The sequence below is a fragment of the Tauraco erythrolophus genome, chromosome 2 (assembly GCF_009769465.1).
Source record: "Tauraco erythrolophus isolate bTauEry1 chromosome 2, bTauEry1.pri, whole genome shotgun sequence".
Lineage (NCBI taxonomy): Eukaryota > Metazoa > Chordata > Aves > Musophagiformes > Musophagidae > Tauraco > Tauraco erythrolophus.
Genome location: NC_141466.1, coordinates 55367960 through 55385874, shown reverse-complemented (window position 1 = coordinate 55385874; position 17915 = coordinate 55367960). Strand labels below are relative to the sequence as shown.

The window sequence follows — 17915 nt, the reverse complement described above, 5'->3', positions numbered from 1 at the left end:
GCTGCTATAAGATCACCCCGGAGCCTTCTCTTCTCCAAGCTGAACGGCCCCAACTCTCTCAGCCTGTCTTCATAGCAGAGGTGTTCGAGCCCTCGCATCATCTTCATGGCTCTCTTCTGGACCCGCTCCATATCCCTTGCTTTACCCTTAAACAAGAGAAAATAAAAGCAAAGTACAACCTGCCCCTTCCTTTCTTTCCAGTTGTAACTACACCATCAGCTATGGTCAGCCTGTGCTGCTGGTGGGACCCATCTATTTTCAGTAGTGGTGACTGTCAAAATCTGATCTGAGTTTCTGCAGACTCAAAATGCTTTTAGAACTTATTTTGTAGCTCACTCTCTTGCAAAGGACACTAAAAGAACGTATTTTGCATGAAGAGATGCAACCTGCATTTGGATCCAGTCACAGTTCCTGTGAACTGTATCCAGGAATTGCCATGCAGGTTCATGGCTGATTTAATTTGTCTTTTATCTTTATACATACTCTTTAATGCAAAACTTTCCTCTGACTACCTGGCTTTTTTTTCCCTATTTCTGACAGGCTCTGCTCATTTGTGACATTCTTCTTGGGATATTTCAAGTCCTTAGTTTTTCTCATAATTTTCCCCTTCCTTAGGATATTTGATAAACATTCTTCATGCTTTAGTACATAACCTCTTCAGTTCTGCTGACCTCATCAGTTCTCAGTTTAATGACTTTTCCCCTAAATATAATTTTTTTGCTTATTTTGCCCTGGTTTTTGCTTTTAATTTCTGTTTCGCTTTTAGCACACAATAAATTGAGCCTCAACCATTCAACAAACACTTCACTTGTTTCCAATCTCATCCTCAACGTCCACTTGATTCCTGCCTTTAAATCAGTGATTCTTATATTAGCTTCTCCTGCTTCTATCTGTTTCCTTATGCAAAAGTCAGCACCTTAGCTTGTTGTCAAAGATGCCTGACCATAATGTGACTGAAATACAGCTCTTATTTATTCCTCTTGCACTCTTCCTCCATGCTTGCAATGTTAGTGGACAGTCCACTTCACTGTATCATAACCAACAGGTTCTCTTAATCTGAAACCTGTCTATCATCAACTATGCAGATCCCTTTGGCATAGTAGCTCTAAAATATAGCTTTTCACTCCAAGCTAAGGTTTTTTTCCGTTATCTCATAATTTAATTTTGATTATTTCAACATTCTGGCCTTGACAAATACAGTCTTTCTCAGTCACATCCACGAATGACATTAAACCTTTTGATTTGTCTTCTGTGCAATGAATCTCTCTCCATACTTGTAACAGCACTCTCCTTTGCATCAAATGTAGTACAGTGGTCTTTGATTCTCATACTTATTAGCACGCAACACCAGGCATCTCTTGTTCACTCACGACTCCCCCTCTCTCTGCTCAGACTAACTCCAGCCACGAACACCCATTTGTTTTTTAGAATCATACCTTCATGTTTTCCTAGCAATGCTTAGTTGGTATTTATCTTACCAACACTTCTTAAGTTTTATATCATCCACAAACTCTTCTGAGCAAGGATGGAAGATATTCCCACAGCTGGAGAAGCTGCAGAAAGATTTCACCCACAGAACATCTCTTCTTCCCTCTCTAACAACTTCATGAAGAATATAACACTTATTTAGAGCCAGAGAGGACTGAGGACAAGTGAAGACTCTTGCCACTAGCCCATCCATGAGAGACACCCCATCCTAGCACAAAGCTCATCGGAGCCCCAGCCGAGGCTGTAGCACCACGGACAGGGCTGGGCCAAGGCTCCCGCAGAGGGGGCAAGGCTGGGGAGCTCCCTGGAGGCAGAACAAAGCACCAATAACCTCTGCAGCAAGGGAGATTCAAGAAATTAAGAGAGATAAGGAGACTGTAAACCTCGAGAAAGTACAGAGAAGCTTGATACCCAAGACAATAGAGGGAAGAGCTAACCTAAATAAGGCTAGGCCCAACTTTTCTGGAGTTTCAGGTGCAAAGGTGGTTTCTGGGCAAACGTGGCAGGCAGATGGTGTAGGTTGTTAAGAGTGAGGCCCAGAAGCTGGGGTGTAGGAGCTTAGATAGGGAATAGTTGTATGTAATATATATACACACATATGAAAGGTGCAAATTATAAAAAAAAAAAATATTTAAAAGTTGAGCTAAAATGTTTAAGAGCCACTACTCTAATGCCCATGAATAAAAAGAGACCACTTCACAGTGGCTCAGCTACAAACACAGTACACTAGTCAATCGCACCAAGTTTTCTTGAATTCCTCCACCTGTATTATTCATCCATGTCCACTTGACATGTGGACTGTAAGTGCTTTGGAGCAGGGATTAGCCTTTTGTCCTATGACTTTGCAGTGCCTTTCAAAACGAAGGCTTCACTTTTACCTAGCACTGCTGGATATTACGGTATGCAGAGAACAACATGAAGATGAGAAGTGACAGTGGGCTAAACCCAAGCAGAATTAGCCACTTTCCATGTCTACTCTCTTTTAGCATCAGCATGAAGTACACTAAATCCAGACAAGATGTTTCGGAGAAATGCAGCAGCAATAGGGAAAAATCAAAAGACAAAAGCCACAGCTAGTAAAATACTTCAAAAATGTACATGTTTACCATTGATGCCTCTATGGGAAATGGAAGCATTTGGTAACAGGAAGCAGACGCATCATCAGATGCACCAAGGTAAAGTGCACAGCAATCTACTTATATGACTTGAAATTGTTTTAACTGACTGCACATTGTCTGTACTTTAAAGATTTAAGGTTTAAATTCTGTATTTTAAAATACGCACAAAGCTCCAGCTAAAGACCTACAGTTTAGCTCCTTTATTTCTACAACTTCCATCCTCTATATTCCTCTCAAAAAGAAAAAATTCCGACACTCCTTTTGAAATCATTATGCCATTTGTATCACAATGACTCTTCCAGAAACCTCATTGCATGCTGATGACAGCGAATCACAGTTCCAGAAAGGAAGCAGAAGTGGAACACAAAAAAAAGTTTTAAACATGTATTTATGGAACTGACTTAGTGACGACGTAAGAAATGCATGCAAATATGTTCTACCAAAGAGCACGTTATTGTGGGCACAAAGATATATTTTATTAAAATGAAACATACAAATAACAGTAGTAAATTTCCCAAAATGCATTACAACATATGATATTTCCTACTGCTGCTCAAAGTATACAAGAACACCTTCTTCACGCAGCTTTCAAAAGGAAGTCACAACCACGTAGTATAAGAAGACAGAACTCCAGTCCTAAAGATCTAACAAGCAAAAAATACATGATGGGGAAAGCGTAAATTACAAAACCACAAATGTCTGTGCACATATCTAGACTCACATTCACCCACCCCACCAAGCTGTTATTACCTCTCACCCTCATTAGCCTTGCAGAACCAAAATGGAACAGAGAGAATTTCAGAATTTTAACATACAAGAGGGAATGAAATTCAATAAGCATCGATCCCTCATGCCTCTCCAAGCCAGTTGAAATATGTGGGATTGCCTTAGATGGCAAGAAGTTGTCATCATTTCTGATACAAAAAATTGGATTATAAGTGACAGTGAGGAAGAACAGGACTTGATACCGAAATGACACGCTTCATTCCTAGGAGTGGAAACTACAAAAAAAAATTTAAACTGTAAAATAACATAATAATCAAGGCGCAATAATCATGCAATAGGACCTACAGAACAAAGGCAAGTAGAGACATGAAATTACAAGCTATGACTTCAACATTAATTTCACAGATTTTACAGAAATTCCTGGAGAGTGGCTTTTAAATAGACCCTGAACAATTAAAATCTATTGCTATCCAGAGAACTAAGACCATCTTTGATACCACCATACTGTTTCTTTTGATTGTATGTTTTACATCTTTCCACTGTTCCTTTGTCCTGTCTACTTCTTACAATACATTCATCCCAGAAGCAAGCACTACTATGCTAGAGAGAGTGTTCCAGTAACATATTAAACTCCTTGCAAGTTTCTATTCTCCCCTTTTTATAGGGAAATCTGTGCATGCAGTGAAGTTTAAGTAGGCGGGGTAAACTTTGCACCTTGAGTCCTGGCTTAGACGGAAATGTTTTCAGCACCTGAACTGTCTGCTACTCTCTGTTCACACAGTAGCCTGCACAAAAGCCCTGCGCCCTTCCTTCTTGGTCGACAAGCACTGGACCATGATAAACAGGTAGAATAGAAATAAATAGGTAGGATTTTTATGGGCTTCAGTTCCACTCTTTTTTGTAAAACTTAACCCATGCTTCAAAAAAGAAGTGGCACACTCAGATTCTAGCCATTAAATCACTCCATAAAATAATTCCTAAAAATCTTTAATGATCACAGCTATTGGGACCACCTTGCAGGCTCCATTACAGTTTAGGGATTATTTTATTTAATTTATAGCACATACAAGAGAGAAGCGTATCTTTTAAGTAATACCAGAACTAAAATCAGATTTTTAAGCATCCGTAACTTAAGAATGGTCACCACACATTTTTAGCTCCTGAGACTTTTAATAGAAACAGTCAAGTAAAAAGACTATATTTGTCAGACTAGATTACTGATTACAAGCAACCCCTCCCCCAATCGTGTGACTTATGCTCTGCCCTCTATCAATTAAAACTTGTTTAATCTTAGTCACTATCATACATGCAAAGATTAAACAGTAACCTGTAAAGGCGTGTGACATATCCTGCTCACTTGTAATTTTGTTTCAGCAGAAGCTAAAGATTCCTACAATTTTGCTACGCAACATTCTAAACTGAGAACAATGTAGAAATCACAGGATTCCTTTTCCTTTGAAATCATGTTCCACGAGCATGCCTTTCCTAATCCCTTTTCCACTACTGAGAGCAAAGGATCAGATTCTCTTTCTTCAAGTGTTTGAATAGGCACCAGTTCCCAAACTGCAATGCCATCGCTTCTGGTGATCTCAAGGGCCATGATCAGGGGTCTGTAATCAGTGTATGCAATAGCATAAAACAGTAAAACTCAAAGTATTTTCAACCGATACTAAAAATCAATAATATTCTGCAAGAGGTCAGTTAATCCAAGGTCAGAAAACACTGATTCAAGACAGTATCACTGCCCACAGAGACATAATTGGTAAGTTATACACATAAAATTGTCCAACAGTATATTGATTTTGTCACTTAACAAGTCTTTCACACTCCCTCACTGAAAGCAAGGCCTCATTAACTAAACTTTCAAGGCACTATTAGATACCTGCTAATTAGCTAAGACAGAATTACAGAACTGGTAGCCAGCAGTGTTAATGATAAGTGCAAAAGACTTCCCATTGGGATCTGGAAACAAATACCTGTGTTTGCACAGAGCTGAGTCACACTAGCCCCCACCTGCCATGCTTTTGCTCTGTTCCCCCCACCACTGCCCCACACCTCTGCTTCCAAGAGAGCACAAGGCTGGGGAGACCCAAGCTGGCTTCATGCAGGCAGTTTCACAGTCCATTCCAGAACCAGATTTGCTGGGAAAAACAGTTAGGAGACATCCTCAAAGTATCAGTATTAACCAATTAGTTTGTTGATTATCATGTACACATGATACACGTATACAGTATTCTGGAAAACGAAAACTTAACTGTGTTCAGTTAATGAAGTAGCTCTTACAGTCACTTGTTAAAAATCAATGCATACACAAAGCCAGCAGTCAGCAGAGTTTCAACTCACCTATCAACAGTTTTGAGTAACACATTCCCTAAACGGCAGGCAGACAGACTTCCTAGTTTTCAGAACCACACTGTCTACTGCAACAGGGCAGCGCGCATTGGAAATGGATGCTTCACAGTACTTGTGACACTGGAAATGCACAGGTTCTTTGTATTACCTGTACATTTTTAGACACATTATTGACTCAGTCTCGCTTCATAACAAGCCAACGAACTAATTCTCGTCCAGCCTTTTAGAAAAACGGTGCTGAGCGCTGACTTCTCTATTACACAATTTATAGACAGCTTTTTATAAAAGGACCACATTTAACCTGAAAAAACAGGCGAGTCATGCTAAAAGGCCTGAGTATTTCCAAATCAAAGATGTCTAAGCCTGAAAAAAGATTTCACTGTTTTGAAACCATGAAAATTTGTTTGTTGCTCTTCATAAATCACAAAGAAAAAAAAAAACAGTACTCATTTCAACAGTACAACTCATTTCAACAGTTGTGCTGCTGGGACAGCAGCACAAACAGGCAGCAACTGCTGATATTTTGCCAAAATGCTAGATAGATCAATACTGTTAAAGAATAGCTATAGCCACTGCAATCTCTAATCTCCTGCCTTGCAAACTTTACTTAGATCTGTAAGACACTAGGCACTCTTTATCATCATTATCATAAGAGATAATTTTTGTACCTAAGACAGCAAACAGTGTCTAATATCTGAAATTTGCAGATACAAAGATTTAACATACTGGTTGAGTTTCTTTAAAAAAAAAAAAATCAAACAGCAGCGTATCAAGAGACCTGACACAAAACCAAATGCCAAGCAGACAAATTAAATAAGAAAGGAATCCACCATAGTCACATTTTAAAATACGTATCATTCTCCCAAAGTAAAAAAAAAAAGCTTTCAAGACACAACTTACTGAGTTGAATCTTTAAAAGACCTTAAGGTACATATGTTATAAATTTCACGTCATCGTATAGAAATTTTGTATCATCAGACATGAAAATGAAAAAAAAACTTTTTTGCATGTTTTTTTCTGAGAAATGATCTCACGCTTCTGCAACCATATAGCTTTAGAAATTGAGGCTTAGAGAAAGACCAATTTTTCTGAGACTTCTAACAAAAATCTCTAAATCTAGCAAAACTGCTTTTGACCCAAATGCTTACACTAACTTCTGTTTTGTGTTATCAATTATTAGGCAGCTCTACCTTACAATTAAAATGATTTATTATTATAAATATTCTTTAAGAAAAAGTTGCCTTTGATAAAGAATTGTTGATCTTAAGAGTATCAGGTTCATAATGTATAATTAAATTCAGGCATTTAAGTGCAAGCTTGCAGGGAAGAAAATTACCTCAGGAACAAAACAGTAATTCCTTCTGTGCAGATTATTTTGAATTCAACTCCTTGCTTTAGTGGTTTTAGGAACTGGCAAAACAGGAAAATCTTGAAAAGGGTGTTTAAACACCTAACCTGGGCTTTGTTCACTTAAGACACATTAATAATCCATTGCTAGTGGCAGTTCTTTTGTAAGAAGGGACACCAACTTCTGACAAGGTTCTTTTTGCTGAAGAGGCTCCTTTTAAAATACGTGCTTACTGCAAAACAAATCAACTAAACGCACACTGTAAGAACTGATGTAACAGGTAGATGGAGCAAATTAATCTGCATCACAAGTAAGATTCCCCTCCTCCCACAAGTTACTTCAGAGAAGCTGCTAGAGGAATCAAGATACACAGACGCTTCTCATTTCATTGTGCGTATATGACCGGGAAGTGGAATGTGCTCTCACTGTGTTCAGACCTGTCCCAGATTTCCCTCTGATTTGAAACAGGAGGGAAAAAGAGCCTCTCTCTCTCCCCAGCGCTGGCAGCCACCCTCCGCGGTAGGGAGGGCTCTTACCATCAGGTTCAACAGCACGTTTCGAGTATCTTTAAAGAAAGAAAAACAAACAGCTCTCCTGGCGAGACAAAAGCCGTTCACACGAAGTATCCGCCGCCCAGGCTGTCCCAGAGGAGGCAAAAACGAAGGGGCTCAGGCTCCCGCGCACCGAGGGGAGGCTGAACCGGCGCCGCTTTGGAGGCGGCGTGTTCTCGCCTCCCCGGGAAGGGCAGGCATCGCCTCGCAGCCCTGGAGAAGCGGTTCCTGAGGGAAGGCTCCCTTAAAGCACACACTCGAGGGGAGGAGGCTGTTCAAAATTCTATGTGCTGAGACTAGAAAGAAGATTAAATCCCACCTGTGCCAGGAAGCAGGCAGGCACACACACACACTGGAGAAAGGACACTCCAACCTCCCGTACCGCCAGGGCCCAAGCCCCACACGGCAGCCGGCGGGGCAGGAAGGAGGTGCGGCGGGGCCGGGGCGGTTCAGGTGTCGCTGCGAAGGAAGGGGCAGAGCGGGGAGGCTGGAGAGTTCGAGTCCCCCTCCAGGTAGGAGGGCGGACGGGAGGAACCGACCGGCTTGGGGCTCCTCGGGCGCCAGGAGAGAGAACCGAGGGCTCGGGCTCCCCTGCCCTCAGGCTGCCAGAGAGAAGCGGGGGTGGAGGGCGGCCGGCGCCCGTGCGCCGAGCTCGGATCGGGGCGGCGGGCGGAGCGCAAGCCCCGCGGGCCGAGGGGCAACAGCGGCTCAGCCCTTCCCCCCTCTCCTTTTCTTTCCCCTCTCCTCCCGGGCGAGCCCCATTTCCTCTCAGCGGCAGCCGAGGGCGCTCCTCGGGGCCGGGCGGGGAGAGGGAGCGGCAGGAGTCAGCGCCGGTAGCGCCTTGTTCTCTGCTGCCGCCGCGGCGGGCAGCCAGGCCGGAGGGGGCTGCGCAGCCCGCTCCCCGCCCCGCCGCGCCTCCCCTCCCGGGGCTCACCTCCTCGATGGCCGCCACCGTGTTCCTGCACTGGGCCATCCGGGTGGTGAAGTTGGAGGCGGTAGGTGACTTGTAATCCTCATTGGTCTCGGACACGAATTCCGACACGGAGATCTGGTCCGGCATGGCGGGGCGGGGATGAGTGGGGCGAGGGGAGGGGGGGGAAGGCAGGCGGCTCCGGGGGGAGGGGAGGGCCCAGGGGGGGCTCCCCCCTCACATCGCTCGGCAACCGGCGGCGGCGGCGGCAGCAGCGCCCTCCTCGCAGCCCCGCCGTCTGGAGCGGTGTTGTTCCTCCGTCGCCACACAAGGAAATTCCCCGCACCCACACTCCTCCTCCGCCCCGCGCGGTCACGCAGCACCGGGGGCCGGGCACACGCCCAGCGGCGAGCGGGGGGAAGGCGGTGGCGGCGGCGGGAGCTGCCTCCACACCCCGCCCTCCCGCTTTCTCCCTCACACACAGAGGGCGGTGGCGGGCGGAGGCGCGGCCATACGACCCCCCTTTCAGTCTCCGCACGCCCGGAGGAGACCCGCAGCCACGCGCTCGACCCCCGGCGCCCGCCCTGAGAAGATGGCGGACCCCTCCCTGCCGCGCCCCGCCGGGGAAGGAGAGGCGGGCCGGCGTTGAGGGGCACGGCGCGGGTCTCACGGCAGGCACCGGCTGGGTAATCCCAGGGACAGGCAGGATAAATCCAGTCGTGTAATTAAGATCGTGTTTAACAACAGCACGAAGAATCCAAGGGCAGGGGAAGGTGAGGTGCGATGCCTACCTGGTGCAAGGAGGGACGGGTGGAAGCCCACAGGACAGGTTTCCGCGCTGTTCCCTCCGTCGCTGCCCGGAGGTGTCTCTTCACAGTTCGTAATCTCTATTTCGGCGGTTTAATCTTTTTTACGATTTTACTGCCTTGTTTTGAGGGAGCTAAAGTTGAGAAATGCTGTCTTTCCCAGGAGGTCCGTGCAAAAAGACTTTTAGGCTAAGTAACGTTTATATCTAAATTCTTAGAAAGCTTTTTCTGTACTCGAAGAGGAAGTGTTGCTATCGGAGGAGGAGACTCTTTGTTCTTTAACATAAAGCCACAAGGATGAATCAAGGCAAAAAGAGCAAAACTCGACCCCAGCAGTGGCGTTCGTGACCGACGCGGCAGAAGGGAGATTGGCGAGGTGTCACCCAGCAGGCATGGAGCTTGCTTGCTTCGGGAATACGGGGATGTGATCCACGGCGGTGGCTTCTCTTGGCCTCAAAGCCCTTAGGAGTTCCAGCCTTTTAGCGCAGAAAGCTTTGGAAATCTGTACTTTGGCCCAGAAAGTCTCTTGTGGCTCTTTCAGTCCCCTTTGGTGATACAGTTACTAGCTTTCTATAAGTGATTCTTTATTACCCTGATTTAAAACTCTCCAGGGAATTCAGATGAGTAAGCAGGTACTCTTTTGCTGCAGCTTGTAAAATGTCCAAATAAATAACTGCAGGCCTACCCAGATGTTACTGCCCTTTGCAATCCTTGTTACTGTTATACAAAGTTCTGCTTTAACATAGGTGATGAAGCTTGTCAACCACATTTATTTTGCTGGTTGTAGCAAAGCAAATGAATGAGCAGTGACTATCTGCATGTTTTTTCCTTCTTCTAACTCTTACTAGTTTTTCCACTCTAATTGTTCCTTCTTTTCTGTCATAAAAATCGCCACCCTTATTTTGCTTTTTAACTTCTGTCTCCATATAATGTTGTATTAGAAATCTCTCTCCTCCTTAAGACTTGTGCATGTTTCAGTTAACAGGACATCTACAGATACAAATTGTTCCGGTGCTAATGTATTAAACTTCTTGTCTGTATTTGTATGTCGTGTAATAAATAAATATGTTTGTGACCAGGTTGAGTATAAATATTCATTCCTGCTAAAAATGTGTGATGTTATGTCTTCATTTTTGTATCAGCTGATGGTGATACCTTTAGAGAATACCTACCACACTATTAGCCAAACTAGCATTTTTGAGCTATCTATCATATTTTCCAATGTGGCATATTTATTTAGAAATTTTGAAGGAGATTAAAAACTTGGTATCGGAAAGGCAAATAATACTGGATTTTTACTTTTTGCAACAGCTCTTCTATCAGATGTAGTCTGAATCTGCAGCATATCAATGTGGTATCTACTGGTTGCATCTTCAGTTTGATATTGGAGTATATACAACTAAGTATCGTCATGCAATGAATCTTGAAATTCTATAGTATTTACACATCAGGTTAGGTTAGATGATTGCAGCGATATCTTCTGATCTTTAACTTAATAGATTCTGTGACTTCTCTTGTCCCAATGAAACGGATAGACCTTTTTGCTTGATAGACTGCACACTTCACTCAGGCCTACGTTTTCTGAAGCTGAAGACTTGTGCTTGGGTGAACCTTCTAGAAGACATCTAGTCTTGATATAAAGACTCAGCATTTTGGAGAATCCATTGCTTCTGTTAGTGTTTTATGACAATGGCTAGTCACGATTACTGTGACTTTCCAGCTATTGCTGTTATGACAAATTTTTCAGCAGGTTAAGAAGCTATTCAGTACTCAGACTTTTCTCCCTGTGAGCGTTTTTGTACACTGTGATGAAATCATTTCTCAGTTTTGTTTCTTGATAAACCAAGCTGAACAACTCCCCTCTTTTAAAGAGGGCAAATCTAATTTGAATTGCTTTGCATTGGCCACAAACCAAGACTGAGTACACAGATGGTGACTGTGGGTCAACTGACATGTGGCAACTCGTTACTCTGCAGTAACACTTTTATTAGTGTATGTGAATCCTGCGTCTCTCACTGAAAGGAGATTTTCTCAGCCCTTCCATCATATTTATAGTTCCAACACCTCAATAAATTATTATCCTTGTTCTCTGCTCCCTCACTGTTACATCCAAGAGTGTCATTAGACTTTCTGGTCCCAGTATCATACTGGCTCATCTACCTGTCCACTCTGGCCTCTAGGTATTTATGAGTGACACTTAATTTCAGCATCCAGCCCCATTCCTTGAATCTGTGAATAAGTGTTGCAGTAGAATGCGTCAGTACTGAAAGAGCTGTGAACGAGGCTCACATGCAGGATCTGGTACTACTATTTTGTCTCTAGGTTTTTCCTGCTTGCTTGCTCACCGTTGCTCCTTCTCCCCTGGCTTTGGACACTCCTTTCTTTCTTTCTTATCTGCAATTAATACTAGGTAAAATGTCACTGTCGTCTTTGACCCAGTCATGCAAGGTTTTCTGCTAAAGAGAAACTAATAACAAGAACACTTTCCAAAGATCCAAGCTCTGCACGTTGCTCTGCTGAAAGACTTCTAGTCTTGTGGATGTGCACAGACTACAAATCTGTGAAGCGGTGTCAAATATCAGGGTTCAGGTCTTTTTGCCTTGCAGAAGATAGGAAAATCAGAACACTTGGTTTGTACAAACGTTTCTTCCTACACTGACTTTAAACCTGCATTAATGGTTTCATCAGTCAGTGTTGTTAAAAACATGTCAGACCTTCAAAATCATAAGACAGATTTTAAAATAACTCATTTTCTTCTCTTCTTGGTTTTTGAGTCTTTAGGAGTCTTATCTGTGTGTCAAAATATTTATTTGCATCACTGCCAGTAAGTGAGAACCCGAACCAAGGACCTGGTGCTATACAAACACAGAACAATAAGGCAGCCTCTGGAGATATGAGAGTCTAAAATTAGAATGGAAAGGCAATAGAGTGAATATAAGGAAATACTGGACCATTATTTGTCTGTTTGATGATCTGTGATGTTCACACACTGTTGCCCAGATGTTTCTTAAGACAGTTTAAGTAGGATTTTCAACAAGGATTATGAGATAGATTGGGATATTTAAGGGGAAATTATTACAAGAATGAGGGTCAGCATGAGACAAAGTGCACAAGACCTTATGTCCTTGAAATTTAACAGTTCAGACTTGGAGGTTAACGTCATGGATCAAACGGAGTCAAAAGTTAATGTCTGTTTAATGGAAGGACATGCTAAAGGAGTTGTGAGAATAGCAGGGGAAGAACATCATGAGCTGGTTAGCGTGTTTGGTGATCCCTCAAGCGGTTGCCTGGGATAGGACTCAAAATGTGTATGGATTTTTTTTTTTCCACAGCAATCATGTCATTGTTGCCATTCACTGACTAGCTCAATAGCAGATTGTTTCATAGTATTTGCTCTGTCTATCTTTCCTTGATATCAATGTTTTTTTTTCACAGAATTTCTTTCTTTGGTAGCATCAGATAGTTTGAGGAAATATTTTTTCTTGGCCTTTTTTGTACTCAGTATTTACAGGGATTCTGAGGTGTATTTGTTAATTCTATTAAAAGTGATTTGAAGGAACACAACAGAAGGTGGTTCACAGAAAATCTCATTACCCTCATTGCTTATCTTTGAACTTAAAAAATAAGCATGCAAGTAAATGTAGTCTGTCAGCTGCTAATTAGTGGATGACAGTTTTCAGGCAGATAGATGTTAAACTCAGAAATTTATGTAGTGTGTATAAGTCACAGCAGATAAGTAAAACACTGTGTGGTAAGCCTTGTTACTGGATCCTGTTGTTTCATCCCAAGTCTTACAATATTTTTCATCAAGTATCAGTCCCTGGTGCTCAGAGTTCAGATAAACACTTTCAAAACAGATTCCACTTTTGAAAATTAGTTCCCACAGTTTTGGAGAAAGGTTTCTTCTGATTTCTAAAGGTACAAACCCCCAAAAGAGCAGATAGTTGGTTATTTTTAAGTCTCTCCTATGATTTTGGAGGTCTAACTCATGTTCTAATGATACCGATTACACCATGTAGCAACTTTAGAATAGCAAGTGTGACTGCTATTTAAGAATGAGCTCATGGCATTACTCTGTTGAAAATAATTCCTATTTGAAATTGTACTTGCTGTTACATGTATATTTCTGGAGTTTTATTTCTACAAATGAGTGCAAATTCTGCAAATTAAAAAAGTTAGTCCAGAAAAGTATATTTTTAAGGTCCTTTTGCTTTTGGAAGTGACTACTTGGGAACCTCTATTACAAGCACATGCTTTTTCCACTGTTACAATGGAATTATGCTCCCTTGTGTTGCTCTCACAGACTTTTGTGGAGAGTTTACAAAGATCTATTTTCTCTAGTGTTAATAGTAACACCAACACCTGCAACTGAAGTGGTAGCAGTAGACAAACATAAGAAAGAAGACACAGAGAGGAGTGTTGGTATTTTGTGCTGTTTCCCTCAAAACTCCCGAAAGATATTATTTTAACCAGTAGTGGGGGATTATGCTACTTAAAGGGTGAAACTGCACAGGTCTGTACACCTTTCAGTGTAATGAGAATTTTGCTTACTAAGGTTTGGCAGAACTGCACCATTTTTAAAATTTGAATTTGATAATAATATCTTACAGTCACAGTATTTGTAAGGTATACACTGGACGAATGTGTATACTCCCATGTGTTTTATAGGAATGTTTCAGGTTTTTGGAATCCAGTGTTTGCATCAGTGAGTCAGACCGAGTATGTCTGCACGGCTCTTTCAAGATGCCTTCAAGTGCTGCCCCATCTCATGGCGCCTCAGGCTGGATTGTGTTGCATGGATCAAGTGACAGGCCCTTGGGCCATGTCTAGGATGCACATCAGATGGGAGGCCCTCAGGGATACCGACTGCTGAAGAATTATCTTGCTGCAGACCCAGAAATGTTCTTCTAATATTCATGCTTTACAGATTGTGTTTCCCCTGGATGGCCTACCACTTCACCCTTTGTCATTATCCCTGACTGCCCCAACTTTTCAGGTAACATCAGGAGATGTACAACTCATTCTTCCTAGTACCTAGGCAATCATAAACACCACTCTGATCTCAATATTCACAAAAACAAACACATCACGGAGGGTCACATCTCAAGCCTCATGTCACCCTGAACCACATCCTTCCTCTCGGCAGCTCTGCTGTGCCCAAAGAAGATGACACAATGGAAGTAGACGGCCTTTCTGAAAACATGCCTTTTTGATCTTACTTTGATCTTACAGCTCTACCAATGACAATCATCAAGATCAGCACTCTGTGGGCCACACTTTTGCATTCACCAGACCGCATTCAATACACTGTGCTCTGCTGCATCAGCTCCCGGATGTATAACTTGGGATACGGTGATTTGTTTTCTGAGAAATTACAGAATTACAATTCGATCCCAGAATCAGCAAAGTTTCAGGTGACAGGACTTACATGGAAGGCAACAGACTTGTGTTTAGGAACGAAGAGACATTAGTTCCCATGGGCACAAAGTGAAGAGAAAAGAGGAACGTTCTTGGATTCAAGAATTTTTAGAAGGAGGGAAAAAAAAAGCCTGTGTTGTTGTCTAACACAAAACACCTTTATTTCTCTCATAAATTTGCTGTCAAGGAGAGTCTCCTAAAAGTCAGTTCAGAAAACAACAGTGCCCCGTTGCCCCACTGGAATTTGGAAACTAGAAAGTAGTCTTTCTTCAAAAAGGCAACTTAGAATACTCTGAAACCCTAAGAAATTAAATGCAATTTCATCCAGCTAGGGCCTGAGCAGGACATAGAAAGACAGACTGTCAAGAAAGGGAACTAAGACTGAAGTTCACCTGGCTTTAACATGGAAAATAAGCATAGAAATTCAAAGTTTCCCCATTGCAATGAAGCATGGTTCAAAAAAAAGTAGAATTTAACAAAAGAGCATAACTCTCTTTTGTGTCCCAGAGTTAAACTTCCAATCAAGAGTGAAGCATATGCGATCATGTACTTCATGAATGTCTGTTAAATAAAATATAATGACCTTTAAAGGGGAGAACACGTTCAGAAACAAAAATAAGTCTTGTAGCCTGAAGTTTTCTATCCTTGTATGGTAAAGTCCTCACCTATTCAAACTTATGCCAGATCACCTGCCTTGAACGGGAGTATCTGGCAGTGATGAAGTAGCTGCCTTGAATGCCTTTCAGGGGCCATCCTTTGCTGCATTGGTTGTTTGCCTGCAGCTAATGATCTGGAATCCATGGAAAGTGATAGGAAATATTATTTTACTGTGTGGGACATCTGCTTGATGATGGGGGACATGGCAGACCCTAGGCAACGCAGAAAGGGACTCCCTTCAGAGGTCATGACTCTGCCTTTGAATTCTGTCTGAGCAAGGTCCTGCTCTGCAGATGCTCCTAACTCTTGTACTCGGCTAGTTTGGCATTTCAGGCCTGCAAAGGGCCTGATCCTCCTAGGGGAAGTGCTTATAGCAGCTCTGAGTAGTAGGGAAAAAGCCTACAGAATCTGTACAACTTGGGCCAACCCATGCCTCAGGAGGCTCTCAGGCAGGAAGGATTCTGTGGAAAAGGTCATCCTCTCAAGTTATACTTAGAAGACATAGTTTGTATAGCACAGCCTTAGGACTATGTGAATAGAACAAAATAGAGTATATTATTTCAGTTGGAAGGGACGATCATCTAGTCCAACTGCCTGACTGCTTCAGGGCTGACCAAAAGTTAAATTAAGTTATTAAGGGCATTGTCCAAATGCTTCTTAAACACCGACAGGCTTGGAGCATCAACCACCTCTCTGGGAAGCCTGTTTCAGTGTATGACCACCCTCTCAGGAAGGAAATGCTTCCTAATGTCAAATCTAAACTTCCTCTGGTGCAGCTTTGAACCATTCCCACATGTCCTATCACTGGATACCAGGGAGAAGAGATCAGCACCTCCCTCTCTACTTCCCCTCCTCAGGAAAGTGTAAAGAGCAATGATGTTGCCCCTCAGCCTCCTTTTCTCCAAACTAGACAAGCCCAAAGTTCTTAGCTGCTCCTCGTAGGACATTCCTTCCAGCCCTTTCGCCAGCTTTGTTGTCCTCCTCTGGAGGCATTCAAGGACCTTCACACCCTTCTTAAATTGTGAGGCTCAGAACTGCACACAGTACTCAAGATGAGGCCGCACCAATGCTGAATACAGTGAGATAGTCACCTCTTTTGACGGGCTGGTTGTCCTGTGTTTGATGCACCCCAGGATGTGGTTTGCCCTCTTGGCTGCCAGGGCACACTGCTGACTCTTATTGAGCTGGCTGTCAACAGCAGGCTCAATGGATAGGGATAACGACAGAGAAAAAAGTTTATAGTCAAAAATTCTACATTTTTCTTGGGGATCGCTAAGATGTGCCCAGACTATTAAAGTGGAAAACTTACATAGTTTTCACAAATTGCTGAAAAATACTTGCACGGCTGTAGGTGAAAACTTTTGTGGGGTGAGTCCAGTGCGAGAAGAACCCTGTCTCAGAGCAGATCTCTTCCTCTCATAGTCATTGAGGAACTACTGACTTATCTGGGCAAGTTATCTTAGGAAAGCAACATAACACAGATGTCTACTGATTACAAACATACAGTTCAGTTTAACTGCTGATATGCTTACCCGTCTCTTCATGTCTGATACCTGTAAAGGGATGAGACTGATACGCAGAGATTGGTTCTTCATCCTTTCCCTCTTGGCATCATGTTTAGGAGCCTGTTTTTGAATGTGGATCTCTCCCAAACTGTCAGGCGTATCCTAAATGTGTTAACTAAAGCTGTGACTGGCACCTCACTCTGCTAAATCTAGCTGCTTCAGTCACGGTGGCCTTGAACTCTGTAGGTTTGAATTTAGCATTTTGTGGGTTTTAAGCACACCATTATATTTCCTATGCTGTCATCTAAGAAATTATGCAGTCTGCTCTCATGGCACTTATCATAGCACTACAGTCTTAACTTTGCTTGCATCTTCCCTCTTTGTGGACAACCTGTTACTAAGTCATTACCCTCCAACACTGGTAGCTATCCATTTAAAAATGCAGTCCTAAGGATGGAACCACTGCCAGGCACTTTTAGAATTCATGGGACGGTCTGGCAGTGTTCCTGCAGTTGCAGGACAATGGATGCAGGGGCTGTACTTGGATAATGCTCTTCAATGTTAGGTTACACTTGATGTGATAATGGAGTTTCTTAGAGTACAATTAGAATGTTTTGGAGTACATAATAAAATTAGGTGGGAAATGGTAAACAGCTGAAAAAAGCAACGCATAAGGATTTAAGTCATCTCTGAGGCTGTTTCAAGATCAGCAGAGGCGCTTAGGCAGTAGAAAGATGCGCATGTCAGAAGTGAATAGATTAGATAGGACCTGAAGGCTTATAGACTTCAGAGAGAAAACTGAATGAACTAAAACTAAATCAATACAGCAAGATGTATAATAATTTTCCAGTCTCCCTTATTACTTATTAAACACAGTTTAATGAAACAAAATAATTTCATTAAACAGGAAGGACTGGGATAACTAACTAACTTGGACTCTTTGAAGATAACATTTATAATGGTAATAAGAAATCCACTACAGGCAAAACATTTTAGCTTTGAACTTTATCAATTCAATCATTATTTTGCCACTAAA

At 42.6% G+C, this 17915-nt stretch overlaps 1 protein-coding gene across 4 annotated transcripts in view; it reads right to left on the bottom strand.

Moving 5' to 3' along the window:
• ASAP2 (ArfGAP with SH3 domain, ankyrin repeat and PH domain 2) overlaps positions 1–8643 on the bottom strand; it is a 94209-nt gene extending 85566 nt beyond the window's left edge. For all 4 annotated transcript variants that reach the window (XM_086608370.1, XM_086608371.1, XM_086608373.1 and 1 more), the window contains exon 1: positions 8518–8643. In XM_086608370.1, the coding sequence (XP_086464496.1) occupies positions 8518–8643 (126 nt within the window). The remainder of the gene's footprint in view (positions 1–8517) is intronic.
• Positions 8644–17915: the final 9272 nt, after the last annotated feature.